Genomic DNA, 14141 nt, shown 5'->3' with positions numbered 1-14141 from the left:
GTAAATATTGAAAAGGAGACTGAACCCCAAGGAGTAAGATAAATAAGTTTGAAAACCTAGGGCAAATGGGTGACTGCCTTGAAGAATGGGCTAAAATTGTGTCAAGAAGCAGTAGAAACCTTGGCTACAAAGTCCTATAGAAAACGCCTGAAGGGTAATAAAGCACCTATCAGGTAGTAGATGGTGTTAGCTGTATTCAATCTGGGTTTAAATAACACAATTCCAATTTTAATCTGCTGAAGTCAACAGAAAACCAGAAATGCTGCCGTTAGCTTGTCTTGAAGTTGTAGAATTTTCATATCAAAACTGGAAATAGTATGCCCCCTTCTCCAGCCATAGATCAATGTCAGTTATGAATACAGACTAGAATTCTAAAAAAATGGGTAGTTTCCAGCTCTTTACTGAAGAACAGTACATTACAAGTAAAGAATGCAAGGATGACAATGCACGCTGGTTTATTGCCAGGTAGAGAGCAACACAGCAGGCAGCGTAAGGCCTTAGATGCAACACAGGTAACCAATAAAAGGAGCAATATGAAGTGTGGCAAAGAGAGAGAATTTTCTGCTCGCAAATTAGGCTATATAGCTTTAAAAGAGGACCCCGATTTTAAGGAGACTTGTTTATTTGGTGTGTATTTATTAAGTTACTGTATTCTAGAAATAACAGTTGGAAAAATGGGATGGGGAGTTAGGGACAGATGGGAAATGTCATTCACGATACCGACAAAAACTGTAACATGGTAGAAGGAATTTAAACAAGAAAAGTATAGGGGCTATGGTGGAAAAGTATGAAATCTTACTGAAAGACATAAACCAACCTGATAAGCAGAAATGTATACCAACCCTTCCAAAATTAATGTTTGTTTGATGGAAATCAGCGGTACCAGTATAAACTCAAAATACACACACACAGGTATAGAGAGACGAACACGTTTGCATTAGTAACTATACCTAAGGGCATACATGCCCAAGTTCTGCCTACTGAGAGTGCCTAGAGCAACTGACACTCCAGTAGCAATGAGCACATCCAAGCACCCACATCTTCCTTTCTAATGTCATTCTCCAGTAAAAGAAATCAGAGCTCTGTAGGCAAACGGTTACTCTGAAAGCTGCGGCAGATAAAATATGAGCCTGGATCATACTGAAATTTCAGTGAGTTAAGAAGAGATCAAGAAAGGATGGTGACACATCAAAATCTCTCAAAGGCCAAAGCTAGGACAATTTGAGTAGCAAAATAATGATACTGGATTATAACCCATGGACATGTGAGTGTTTAATAATGAGAGGCATACAGCTAAAAAGAAAAGCAAGCACCCAACCAAAAATGGGCAGAAGATCTAAATAGACATTTCTCCAGGGAAGACATACAGATGACCAAGACACATGAAAAGATGCTTAACGTCACTAATTAGAGAATGCAAATCAAAACCACAAAGATGCAAGTCACACCAGTCAGAATGGCCAGCATCAGAAAGTCTACAAGTAGTAATGCTGGACAGGATGTGAAGGAAAGGAAACCCTCCTATATTGTTGGTGGGGGTGTAAACTGGTGCAGCAACTATAGAGAACAGTACAGAGCTTCCTCGAGAACTTTAAAAATAGTTACCATATGATCCTGCAATCCCACTCCTAGCGTTATCCAGACAAAACTCTTAATTCAAAAAGATGCATTCACCCTAATCGTATAGCAGCACTATTTACAGCAAATGAAATGTCCATGGACAGCTGGATAAAGAAGATGTAGTACACACCCCGCCCCCACATCCCCGCCCCAAATATTCAGTTCATTTCAGTTGCTCAGTCGTTTCTGACTCTTTGTGACCCATGCACTGCAGCACGCCAGGCCTCCCTGTCCATCACCGACTCCTGGAGCTTGCTCAAACTCATGTCCATTGAGTCGGTGATGCCATCCAACCATCTCATCCTCCCTTGTCCCCTTCTCCTCCCGCCTTCAACCTTTCCCAGCATCAGGGTCTTTTCTAACGAGTCGTTTTTTGCATCAGCTGGCCAAAGTATTGGAGTTTCAGTTTCAGCATCAGTCCTTCCAATGACTCAGCCATAAAAAATGAAATAATGCCATTTGTAGCAACATGGATAGACCTGGAGATTAGCATACTAAGTGGAGTCAATCAGAAAGAGACAAATGCCACATGGCATCACTTATATGTGGAATCTAAAATGTGGCACAAGTGATCCTTCCTAAGAAACAGAAAAAGAACAGACTTGTGGTTGCCAAGGTGCAAAGGAGGGATAGACTGGAAGTCTGGGGTAGTAGATGCAAATTATTACATACAGGATGGATAAACAACAAGGTCCTACTGTACAGCAAAGGGAACTAAATTCAATATCCTGGGATAAACCATACTGGAAAAGAATACGAAAAAGAATGCATATATAACTGAGTCTCTTGCTATAGGGAAGAAATGAACTTTGTAAATCAACTATACTTCCATTAAGAATAAAAAAACACTGAAAAAAAATTCATGCAAGATGAGGGAAATAGAAAATCACCATGGGACCACAACTATCCAGATCTATCAACGGATGCTAAAGTTCAACTTTGAGAGGAACAGGTTATTTACGTAAACTGCCTTGTCCTAAGAAATTTATTTGGAAAGAAAAACAGGCTGTACAGTGGATAAACCCAGCAGATACCATCTTAACCAAAAATGATCAGTGTCACCACCAGTAATGTGTGACATCACATACTTCCTGAGAAGGCACCTCGCTTCTGCGGCACTTGGACCAAAGCTGCAGAACCTCAAACAAATCATGAGAAAAACCCAGACAAACCCTTGAAATGCAGGATGTTCTACAAAGCGAGTGACCAGCAGTCTTCAAAAGGGTCAAGGTCATAGACAGTAGAAGGTGGATGGGGCACTGAGGAAAAGTCAGAGACGGGAGGACTGGGATCGACCACAACGGCGTGTGCTGTGGGGCCTGGACTGGATCCTGGACCAGAAGAAGCACACGCGTGGGAGAGCCGGGGAAAACCACAGAGACTCTGTACTTTAGTTAACAGTACTGCTTCAGTGCTGATTTCTTAGTTTTGACCATTGTACTCTGGTTGTGCAGGATGGTAACCCTGAGGACCCTGTGTGGTTCAGGGTACAGAACTTGTTGAACTCTTACTGCAACTTTTCTGTACGTTTATAGTGTCAACATAAAAAAATTAAAAGGTAAAAGCATTGGTGGTGGTGGGGGTGGAACAAACAGAAAAAAAACTAGAGGCAGAGAATTCCATGAAGGTTTTGTCACAGGTCAGATAAAACTTCTAAATAACACGGGTTCTCCAAGGATTTTTAAACTCTAAATTATTCACACACACACACACACAATCTATCTAAAACAGGGGTAAAAGAAGATGGAAGGGTTCAAAGTGGGAATAATAATAAAATTGCAATGTAAACATAAATTGATATAACCTAAATGGATTTATCTCCATGGGGGAAGATAAGAGAATGTGTGCAGAAAATAGCTAAATCATTCTCTCCAAAGATAATCCCTAAAACCTGGAGAAGAACTTGCAGTGTAAGCGTGTTGTTTTTGTTTCTGTTAGAACTGTGGAGTTAATCACCAAAAAACAACCGCTGACCTTGGGGATCAGGGATCAAAGGGCAGGGGGTGGTACCCAGGAGTCAGCTGGGGTTTTTTTGGTAATAATCCTAGTAGCTCTTAGTGGCTCCTTAAACTCTGTGTGTATATAATTAATAGAAACTGAAAATGCAGAACGTGAGCACATGATACACTGACGGGGAACGTGTGACTTACTCGAGGACACTGGCTGTGAAGGTGGCGAGAGGTGGGTCGGGAGCTGGGGGGCGAAGGGAGAGCTTCTAAAGATGTGCCTGTGCTGCTGATGGAGACAACGTAGTGGAGAAGGGACGCAGGACAGAGAAAGGGCGAGTCTGCTTACTTAAGAGAAGGAGAAAGGAATTTCAGAGTGCAATACAGTAGGCTTGTATTGTTTAATGAGCTTCTATGATGTACGTGTTAACATTTTCTTTAGGACTTTCTCACTGGTATTCACTGATGTTTTGGGTCAGGTTTTGTTGTGCTGGCTTCATAAAAATTACTCAGAAGCCTTTTTTCCCAGGGCGATGGAACATTCTGAATAGAACTGGAGGCAACTGCTACCTGCCTACAACACACATTAAGACACAGAAACTTTCTGGGCCTGGTAGAGGGCAGAGGCCAGTGTACAGCCTGAGGGAGGAGAGGAGCTTGCCATTCCAGGCGAACCTGCACGTGAGCATTTTAGCACTCAAGGAAGATAACACTAATACAGCCAGCAGGCACAGAAGCTAGAGAGCTGACTCCAGTGACTCTGAAAATAACTGAAAATAAATACTTTTTAAAAAAAGAACCCAGTGGATACATTAAAAAAACTTAATCAAAAACATGTAGGAATGAAATGACCAGTTAAGGAATCCCTGGAACCTGTTGTACATACAGCACAGGGAGCTCTGCTCAATGTTCTGTGGCAGCCTTGGCGGGAGGCGGGTTTGGGGGAGAACGAGTGCATGCATTAATATATGTATGGCTGAGTCCCTTCGCTGTCCACCCGCAACAACCACAACATTGTTAATCAGCTATACCCCAATACAAAACAAAAAGGTTAAAGTTTGCGCGGGGGGGGGCGGAATTCCTGAAACATACAAATTGAAAAATCCTGGGGGGGAAAAAAAATCTTTAAAGCTTAGTAAGTGGGAAATTCCAGAATGGGTACAGTTAAGGGAAACAATAAAGGTAAAGAGTGTGTTTGGGGAATTTGCTTTAATACAGCAAGACAAGAAAAATATACTAAAAGAGAAAAAAAAATAGGGTAAAATGAGAAGCTGCAATGTAAAATACTTGAACTATTCAGGGTGGAGAATTTTCTAGCACTGAAGAGAAAAACATCCTCCAATATAAACACAGCGGTATAGAGACCGACATATAGGTGTTTTTCTACTGAAGTGGCAGAATATCAGGACAGAGAGAAAATTACAAAAGTAGAAAAGACAGATTACCTGCAAAGGACTGACACACAACAGCAGTGCCCCCATGTACAGCAACAGCAGCCTAAAGACTAAGGTGATACAGTGGCAAGGCCTCAGACATAGTGTGGGTCTAGGTATTCTACATCCTAGTAGTTGCCATTCAAGAGTGAGGGGAAAATGAGGGTATTTTCAGATAAACAAAGACTTGATTTACTACTAATAAACCCGGCTAAAAGAATGACCATAGTAAGGAAGAAGGAATGCAGTGCAAACACAGTGGTGACAAAGATACACGTATGGCAAAACAGAAATAACCGTCGACTTAGACTATAAAAACTGAGTTTTTGGGAAACAACTCAGATTCCAAAGAAAGCCAGGAAAATAACTGTCACAAAATTCTAAGAGGGAAGGAGGGAGTCCTGATTGGGAGGGGTTTACAGAGTGGATGATGCTCTACTTTTTGACTTGCTGGTGGCTCCACAGCTGTTTGCTTTATAGTTATTCACTAAACTGTATATATATGTTTTATTTACTTTCCTGGATGTTTGTTATATCACACATGTATGGACTGCTGCTGCTGCTAAGTCGCTTCAGTCGTGTCCGACTCTGTGCGACCCCATAGACGGCAGCCCACCAGGCTCCGCCATCCCTGGGATTCTCCAGGCAAGAACACTGGAGTGGGTTGCCATTTCCTTCTCCAATGTGTGAAAGTGAAAAGTGAAAGTGAAGTCGCTCAGTCATGTCCGACTTCCAGTGACCCCATGGACTGCAGCCCACCAGGCTCCTCCGCCCATGGGATTTTTTAGGCAAGAGTACTGGAGAGGGGTGCTATCGCCTTCTCTGTATATATATGGACTACTACGAAGGACTAAATTATGTAACATCTATAAATCCTTTGGGATTCAGAAACAGAGATGAAGGCCTCCAATTATATAAGCATTAGTAGAAAAGATGAATTTTTGACAAACAGATCACAAACAGTCATTGCATATATGAAGTCAAAAGAAGGTGTTTTCTGTCAGGTGGAAAGAAGGTGAAAGGGGACCACTTGTGGTTGAGTGTCACGACTTCAGCATGGCTCTTGCTTTGTTTTGCTTCAGTATTAACAGGAAGGAAAATTGGTCTCTCTGAGGAAGGGTAAACGTTTAAGCAAAGTCATCACTGACTACCCAGTGCCTCACTGAGTATGTTGACTCAGTTAGTAAGGACTGTCCATTTACTTCAGCCCTTGTGCAAAGACAATCACCATTTTATTCCACTGCACCTTTGCCAGTGGCCAGAATAACTTTCACCCTCGCTCTCCCCACCTGCAAAGTTAGAGTTCTGCCTGTTTTCTTGGGGGGATGCCCACGGCAGTCTGTTAGGTCGTTAACCTGGGAAAAATATTTCAGGCCAACGTATGGTCAGAGTTCACTTGTACAAATAAGCGTCAGCAGAAGCCCATTTGTGTGTATCCACGTGTGCTTTGTAGGCACTGGAGCCTCTCACTTGGTCCACGGCATCAGTGCTAACAGCACTAGACTGACCTCCTGTGTAGCCATCCCTTAGAGATCTTTAAAATGCATCATTTTTTGCTTTGAATAAGATTAGGCCCTGGCTCTTCTGGGAAGATCCCAGCAGATGATCGGGTGTGCCCCGTGCTCCCTGCAGTCTCCCCTCCACGTGGCACGTCCCCCATGGCTATCGTCCCCTCTGTTCTCCAGGAGAGCGAAGAGGAGCTGTATTCCTCCTGCCGCCAGCTGCGGAGGCGGCAAGAAGAACTGAACAACCAGCTCTTTCTGTATGACACCCACCAGAACCTGCGCAGCGCCAACCGCGATGCCCTGGTCAGAGAATTCAATGTCAACGAGAACCAGCTGCAGCTGTACCAGGAGAAGTGCAACCGCAGGTGGGTCATACCCTGCAGCCACTGTGAGGTCAGGCCTGAGCCAGGGCGGAGGGCAAGGCTCCCCCTTCAGAAAGCCTGAGGCCTGACCCCTCTTCTCTTGGCTCCATCAATTACTTATACTAAGAGCTCAAGCATCTGCACCTTCCCTGAGCTGAACTGTCCTCCTGAGCACGCCCAGGTAAGAGTGAAGATAAGCAATGACCTCTACTGTTTAAGGAGCCCTTCTCACCCTCCCAAGCCTGGGCTCGTCCAGTGGTCTGAAATTAAAGCATAATCCCCCCACTTCCAACAAGGGGCGCTCTGAGTTGTGCTGCAGACACATAAGGACAGATGGCCAGGTATGCCAGATTCCTGCTCCACCAAAGATATCTCCAAGAAAATGTCCGTAGTGACCTCCCCTGGACACAGCGTGGAGATGCCTTCCCCACATTATTCCCATTTCATCTTGACGACACCTGCACAGCAGCAGTGACCCCAGGACAGCGACCAGTGAGGAGATGGATTTGTAGAGGTTTCTTGTTTGGGGTCCACTTCCCCAACTCTGCCATGTATCCCCGAGTCCTAGACTAATGGATGACAGTGAAATCTGTTTTATTTCAGGTTAAGAGAGAAGAGAGTCAGCAACAGCAAGTTTTACTCATAGAAGCTGGGGTCCATGTGTAAGCATGTCATGAATGCATGTGAGTTTGCATGGAGGAGCGTGTGCTCTGTTCAGACCCTGGGAACATGCTCATGTGCAAGGTTGTCACTCCTCCAGCTTGTCACCAAGATGACAAACCTGAAGATGACCCAGTTGGCATGAGTTGGGGTAACCTTTTCATCTTGGACACTTTCTTAACTTACAGTCTCTAAAGAGGATCCCAAAGTGTGCTCACGAGGCCTCTCACATTCCAAACCTTCCTGAATAAATGCAGTGAAACTCTTGATCAGTGACCTTCTGTGCACGAGCTGTAGAGTGAGCAGGATTCCTTCTCTGGCCTCTAAAGACCCAGGTAATTGACTTCTACAGAAGATGAGCTGGGTCCGTAAGGAACTAACTCAGTAGATTCTGAAAAGGATCTGAACTAAAAGGCAAACGATCTCACACTGAAGGCCTCGGACTTCACCAGGCCCGGGGAGGAGCCCTGGTCTTGCCCCAGCTCAGAGCACTTGAACTCCCTCTGGCGGCTGGACCCGCCTGCAGCCGCACATGAGGGGTCGGGTGGGCCGTTCATTAGGACAGGGACTTGCTGGGTGAGTGGGGTCAAGGGTGGCAATCTGGGGGCTCTCTGAGTTACAAGCCTATCAGAGAGCAGAGCCCCATGAAGGCTTGGCCAGCTTCTTACTCCCTTTGGCCTGTCCACTCCCTGGTCTGCACAGCCACGGGGCCGCGGGCTCACTCACTGCTCACACGGGGTGAGACAGGGTGGGCTCCCTGGATGACCCGGTTTCCTGGAGCAGTGAGCTAAGCTTTAGGGAACGACAGAAAAGCTCAGGTGCAGCCACTCCCGAAGGGGCAGACCCACCGAGGGCAAGGTGATACTCGTCTCCATCCTGGGATGTTATTTACTGATTTGTACATGTGACGCTTTAGGAAGGCTTTTTCAAAGCGAAGAAGGTGGGGGGCGGGCACGGTCAGCAGAGGCATAACACAGAATGAACTGAGAACTGACTCAGGAGGAAAGAGGTTTACCTGTGGGGAAAAGTGATTGTGCGGAGAGGAAGCAACTAGCAGTCAGCCTGGTGGCTTTACTTGGATGGAACTGGGTCCTAGAAACCCGCTCCCCACATGATCCTGGGCTTGGCATGCCTCTATCAGTGGGAGAGTCCATTAAAGCCAGCCACGCTCTGTGCGATCAGAAGACCCCATCCCCCTATTCCACACAAATTTACTGAGAACTTCCACACAACAAGCAGTAAAGTCAGGGGAGACCATGTCTTTAAAATGTTAAGGGGAAAATAGTCATTATCCTGGTCTCATGGAAGCTCTCCATGTGCTTCTAAAAGAACTGCATTTCTCTCCCATGAAGCCAGGAGGACACACCTGATAGCAGACTGACCAAGGTGGGCTTTAATTAAGTTAGTTAATCCCGACCTGAAGTTGCTAGTTTATTTGGCATTAGCAACCGAGGGATGAATATTCCTGGTGGTAAAAATATTCATAGCAACTTTCAAGAAAGCTTAGATGAAAAAGGCACTGAGGTGAGCACTGCAGGGCAGACATAGTGGGCAGTGTCCTGTTAGCTGTTGGCCAGGCAGCCGGTGGAGCCTATGCTCAAGCTGCTTTTGGCTTCATCATTTCCTCTATAAGCTCAGCTGTCAATGGCATTTCCTGGTTGCAGCCTGGGGTGTGAAAAGGACATAACACTTTCCCACTTCACTCCATTTAAAAGCTCAAAAGCTAAGATCTGGATCCTCTTTCCGCTTAAAGTGCATTTATCTGCTACTTTGTCAAAGGAATGATGAAGTAGCAGCGTAGAGGACAGAAGGCTCAGCATCTGTTCAGCTGCTGCGTTGTAGAATCCACACCCGGCCACATCCTCGCAGAGCAGAGCAGCTGTGGTGGGTGCTGACATTCTCAACAGTGCTGAGAAGAACCCTTGCCCCGAAAGACTGGCTCCTCCTCCCAGGCTCTACAGTGATGTCAGCATCACAGAGTATTTGCCTTGGCACCACCATTCTCCCCATGATAGGCTAACACATGAATCTGGTCATGTTGGTGTTTAGGAGTCTCTCCATGAGAACACAGAGAGAGAGAGAGAGGGGCACAGATGCCATCGCTGCTCTTCCCTGAGTCTGCCTGGATGCCACGGAACCCGAGTATAAATACCTAGCTGAGACCGTAAGGAGCACAGCCAACTCAGATCAAGCAGAAGCATGACAGGAGCCTTGTGAAAGCTGGCAGCGACACTGATGGAGTCAGGCCACGACTGCCTATGTGCACAACTGCCCTTATTCCCACTGATAAGGGAAATGGTGAACAATAGTTATTGCGTGGAAAACTAAATGGAGGAGGCTGGTTAGATGTGAGTATGGGAAATTCCGGTTATAGAATGTGAATTTCTCTGTTGTAAAACCTGGCTATTCTAATGCGCACACTGAAGAGGAGGGTGGAAAGTCACATTTCCCAAGTTTGATTTCAGAACCCTTTTGCCAAGAAACATCTTACAGGACTAGTTACATAGGAACACATGTGAGGACCTGCTTCTCTATTAAAGACAGTGACATGATCTAATAATTTATATGCTTTACGAGGTAATTAAATCAGATCTGAACTTAAGCCAAGGCCAGTAGTTTTTAAACTGGGCCAGCCTTACCCCTAGCAGTCTACCAGAGCTTTCTAAGGAGTCACAGACTCATTTTTTCAGGGGATCAGTTTTCAGATCCTCAACTTCCTGTTGTACTCTATCCAAAGATTCATCAGCGTGAGAAAATACCCTTTTCTCCCCTTACAGAAGGAAGGAAGTAGGTCTTCTCCCCACATTTGGTCTTACTATAGAGCAGGACTCAAGATACAGTTTCAAAGTACAGTGTCTGGAAAGTGGAAGCCTCTTAACAGGATACGGATCCTCCTCCACTGCTGGTTGTTTCCAGTTCCTTGCTTTCAACAAAACTGAAAGAATATCCAGATTTCTGAGTATTTTAGCATGTACTTCTGAAGGAGATGGCTTTACCCTGCTATCACTAACTCTTTCTGTTCTCATTTGTCTGTGTGAAAAAGGATCATTAGCATTTCCATTTGTAAAACTGAAGATGGAGAATAGACTCGATACTGTACCATTGCCATTCTACCAAAGATAATAGTAATCTACACAGAGATTAAAGAACCAGAGTAGAAGCCTTCTTTGACTTATTACATTGCCAGTGGAATTTTACTGTGTTTAGTTCTTTATTAAATGTGTACTCTGTTTATTAAACAAGCTGAGTTCAGAAGAAATTTAAACTATGTGGAGCCTTTTTAAATGATTGTGTAGGTAGGATGATGTGTAATTTTGTTACAGATATGCAACTAAACAATATATAAGCCAAGAATAATTAGGCTACAATTTTGTAAAGTAGAATAAAAATATAAATTCAATGAGTAAAAAAAAAAAATGTGGCATTTCCTACCATTAAAAATTCCCTTGTTTGTAGAATTTTTTGAAAGGGTGATAGTGTCTATCACCACTTGTATTTAGAACCTTTGGCTAAATTTAAAGGGAAGTGGAAATATTTCACCCAAAGACGCAGTATCTACCATGTACCGCACGCAGCTCTACAGCTATTCAGGATGAAATTATTAGACCTCAATGTAGAAATGTGTAAGGGGACCCGCGAATTTTCCAAAGTCACTGATGAGGTCTCTGAGCATAAAATTTTAAGAAGACTGATTCAGGGCCACTACGGTGAGTTTTATTTGGACTTCAGAAAGATGGTTAAAGGGGGCTCTAGTTCTTTTAATTTCTAGAAGTGTAGCTGAACTTTCCATATAGGTGATATCCATGCTTTTTGGAGACAACCCTAAAAGCTATATTCTTACCAACAGAAAGCTGATCATTAGATTAAGAAATACGCAGAATTATAAAACTGGAGTTTGAAAACTACTCAGTGATTTTGTGTCAGGCTTTTCATTCTCAAAATATTTTCTTCCTGAAGAACCAGTTCCATGGTGATCCTGTCTCAGAAATGTCCATACTTATTTCTCAATAGGCGTTAAAAAGCTGCACTTGTAAACATGGGTTTATTATTAAAGCTTAATTTATTTTTTATGTAAATAGTGTGTGCTTGTGTGTACACAGAGAATCATGTGACTGTATCACACAAATGTTGGCTGTTAATGTGAGAATTAAATGGCTGTATCACATTAAAAAAAATAAAACTTTGTCTCATTCAATAGATTACTAGCAGTCTGTCTGGAACCATTTTTTGTTTTTTGTTGTTAAAAACTATTCACATTTTTTGTTCTTCTGTAAACTAGGATACAGGTCTGCCAGTGATGACTTAGTTCCCATTAAAAAAAAAATGTTTTTCTATCCTTTCCTTTTTTCCCTCGGTTACTAGTCTTTCTTACGTTAAGCAAAACCTCACTCCATGTAGAAACCCACGTTTCTAAGATTAATGTGTGACCACTCTGCAGTTTGTTGGTCTTTGGAAGAATGTTTTGCGCTAGTCATGCAATGATGTTAGTAAAAACACCTGTATTTCTCAACTAAGCAGCAGGGCGCACCAGAACTATCAACCACTGTCGCTTCTTGTCATCAAGTCCTGTGCGCACAGGAAGCCACCCTGTGCATCCCAGAGCGGCCCCACCCCCAATCCTCATCCTCTGATGACTGGACTAGTCGCCCTGGCCCAAAACCTTGAGTGCAGTCTATGACAAACCCCTGCGGTAGAAGAGGCACGGAGAGTAGTAAAAAAGAATGAATTAAAACTGCTGAAAGATCACTTTTTAAAAATGGACAGTCATGGCTCTCATAAGGATACTAAGCGAACACCTGTCTGAAATTTTATTTAACCCCTTCATTAACCGTGGAATGAATAAAATGTCATAACTGGTTCAAAGGAGAATTCAAAGAAGAACACACGGTTAGACTACCCGGTGGTCCTGATTATCTGATTCTACACCTTTCACTGTGAGAAGTTCAGATGATTCTTATCCCTAGAAACCCGGATTGTGTCCAGTGAAGACTGAATGGTCATTGGCTCTAAGTACTGACCAGTTTTCCTAGTTTTTTTTTTTTTTTTAAGTCTGTTGAGCAAATTTATTTTAGCATCACCAACAGGCATGAAATCTGACCCTGACCTTATACCACACACAAATATCAACCGAAGTTAGATTACAGATCTAGAGGTAAAAGAGCAAACAGTATTACAACCTTACAGTAGGGAAAAGTTTCAACAAAACACCAAAGGCTTCATCTGGCAAGGAAGGCAGCTAAACTAGACTCTGCTAGAGTTCATGACTGTTATTCATCAAAAGATACAGGGAGGATAATAAAAAGGCAAGCCATAGGGTGGAAGAAGAATTTCCAATAAACTTATCTGACAAAGAATCTCATAGAATGTGACTCCACCCCTCCAAGTCACTAAGATAATCCTTTAGGGTAAAAGGTATTCCATGAATAAACACCTCACAAGAGTACATCCAAATAACTGACAGGCAAATGAAAAGATGCTTACTCATTATTTGTAAGAGAAAATGCAAATTAAAACCACAAGAAGATACCACTAACACACTTAATGGAGTGGCAAAAATTGAAAAGTCTTAACAGTCCTATCAGTTCTTAGCAAGAACGTAGAGCAACTGGTACTTGTGTGCTTTGGTAGCAGATTACACTGTGCAGACATGTGACTCCACTGATGGTTACCATGCGCACAGCCCATGAGCAAGCGCTCCACTCCTGCATACAGCTGGCCCTCCGTAATCTGTGAGTTCCACACTCGTGGATTCAACCAACCTCAGATCGTGTACCATGTTTGCATTTACACTGGCTGAATCAGCAGGGGTGAATCCATGAGTGTGGAGGGTGGGCTATGAGACTTAAGCATCCTGAGAGTTTTGTATCCAGGGCAGATCCTGGAGACAATCCCCTATGGATACTGCGAGACAACAGTGTACCTGCTAGAAGTGCATCCCTGTGTCTCCTAAGGACATGTGCAAGACTGTCTGTAGTACTGTTTCACGCTAGGCAAAACCAGAAGAGTCCTGTGTCCCTCTACCTTATATGTTAACTGTGTGTCTACACGATGGAGCACACACAGCAGCTACAAATGACTGAGCTGTAAGCAACATGGATGGATCTCACAAGTGTAATTTGAGTGAAGGGAGCCAACACCACAAACAGCAAAGAAAAAAGGAAAACCACAAATTACTAGGAGGATATACAGGAAAATGTAGGATATTTCAGAGGTGCATTAGTATAAAAAGGGCGCAGAATGGAGCTCAGCCCATATATACAACATGGACACATTCAAACACTGCAGTGTGAGAAAAGTGAAATGCAGAAAGATGCACTCCGTGACACTGTTTACACACATGTAAAAATACAAACAGAACAGTATTATGTGTTGCATGGAACAGACATACAGATAAGTGGAAGTATGAGACTGGACTGAAAGGGATGTCTAAAAGTCAAGGTAAAGATTGAGTCGGTGGGGAAGGCAGTGACCCAGACAGGGGAAGGCAGTGTTAACTCTGCTGTGTGTTTCCTTTCTTTTTTAAACACTGGAAGTGCTGCTCTGCCTGGTACAAACGTAAAAGCAGGCCTGCTTACGAAGAACTTACACCGATCCTTCTCCAACTCCTCCTAAAGA

General features: G+C 43.6%; 1 protein-coding gene across 2 annotated transcripts in view; it reads left to right on the top strand.

The window, feature by feature from the left end:
* PLCG2 (phospholipase C gamma 2) overlaps positions 1 to 11725 on the top strand; it is a 154683-nt gene extending 142958 nt beyond the window's left edge. The window contains exons 32-34 of one of the 2 annotated variants that reach the window (XR_016035956.1): positions 6685 to 6869; positions 7470 to 7861; positions 9576 to 11725. Coding sequence is in view for 1 of the 2 variants with exons in the window: in XM_055413059.2 (XP_055269034.2) it covers positions 6685 to 6869; positions 7470 to 7512 (228 nt within the window). In the remaining variant the exon portion in view is untranslated. Of the gene's footprint in view, positions 1 to 6684; positions 6870 to 7469 lie in introns of both variants that reach the window. The other variant, XM_055413059.2, reaches the window with a different exon arrangement.
* The last annotated feature ends 2416 nt before the right edge of the window (positions 11726 to 14141 follow it).

This window comes from Moschus berezovskii, chromosome 22, assembly GCF_049115385.1.
Source record: "Moschus berezovskii isolate FMDL1 chromosome 22, NW_MosBer_1.0, whole genome shotgun sequence".
In the NCBI taxonomy this organism is placed as follows: domain Eukaryota; kingdom Metazoa; phylum Chordata; class Mammalia; order Artiodactyla; family Moschidae; genus Moschus; species Moschus berezovskii.
The sequence above is the reverse complement of the archived record's forward strand: the minus strand, read 5'-3'. Positions and strand labels throughout refer to the sequence as shown.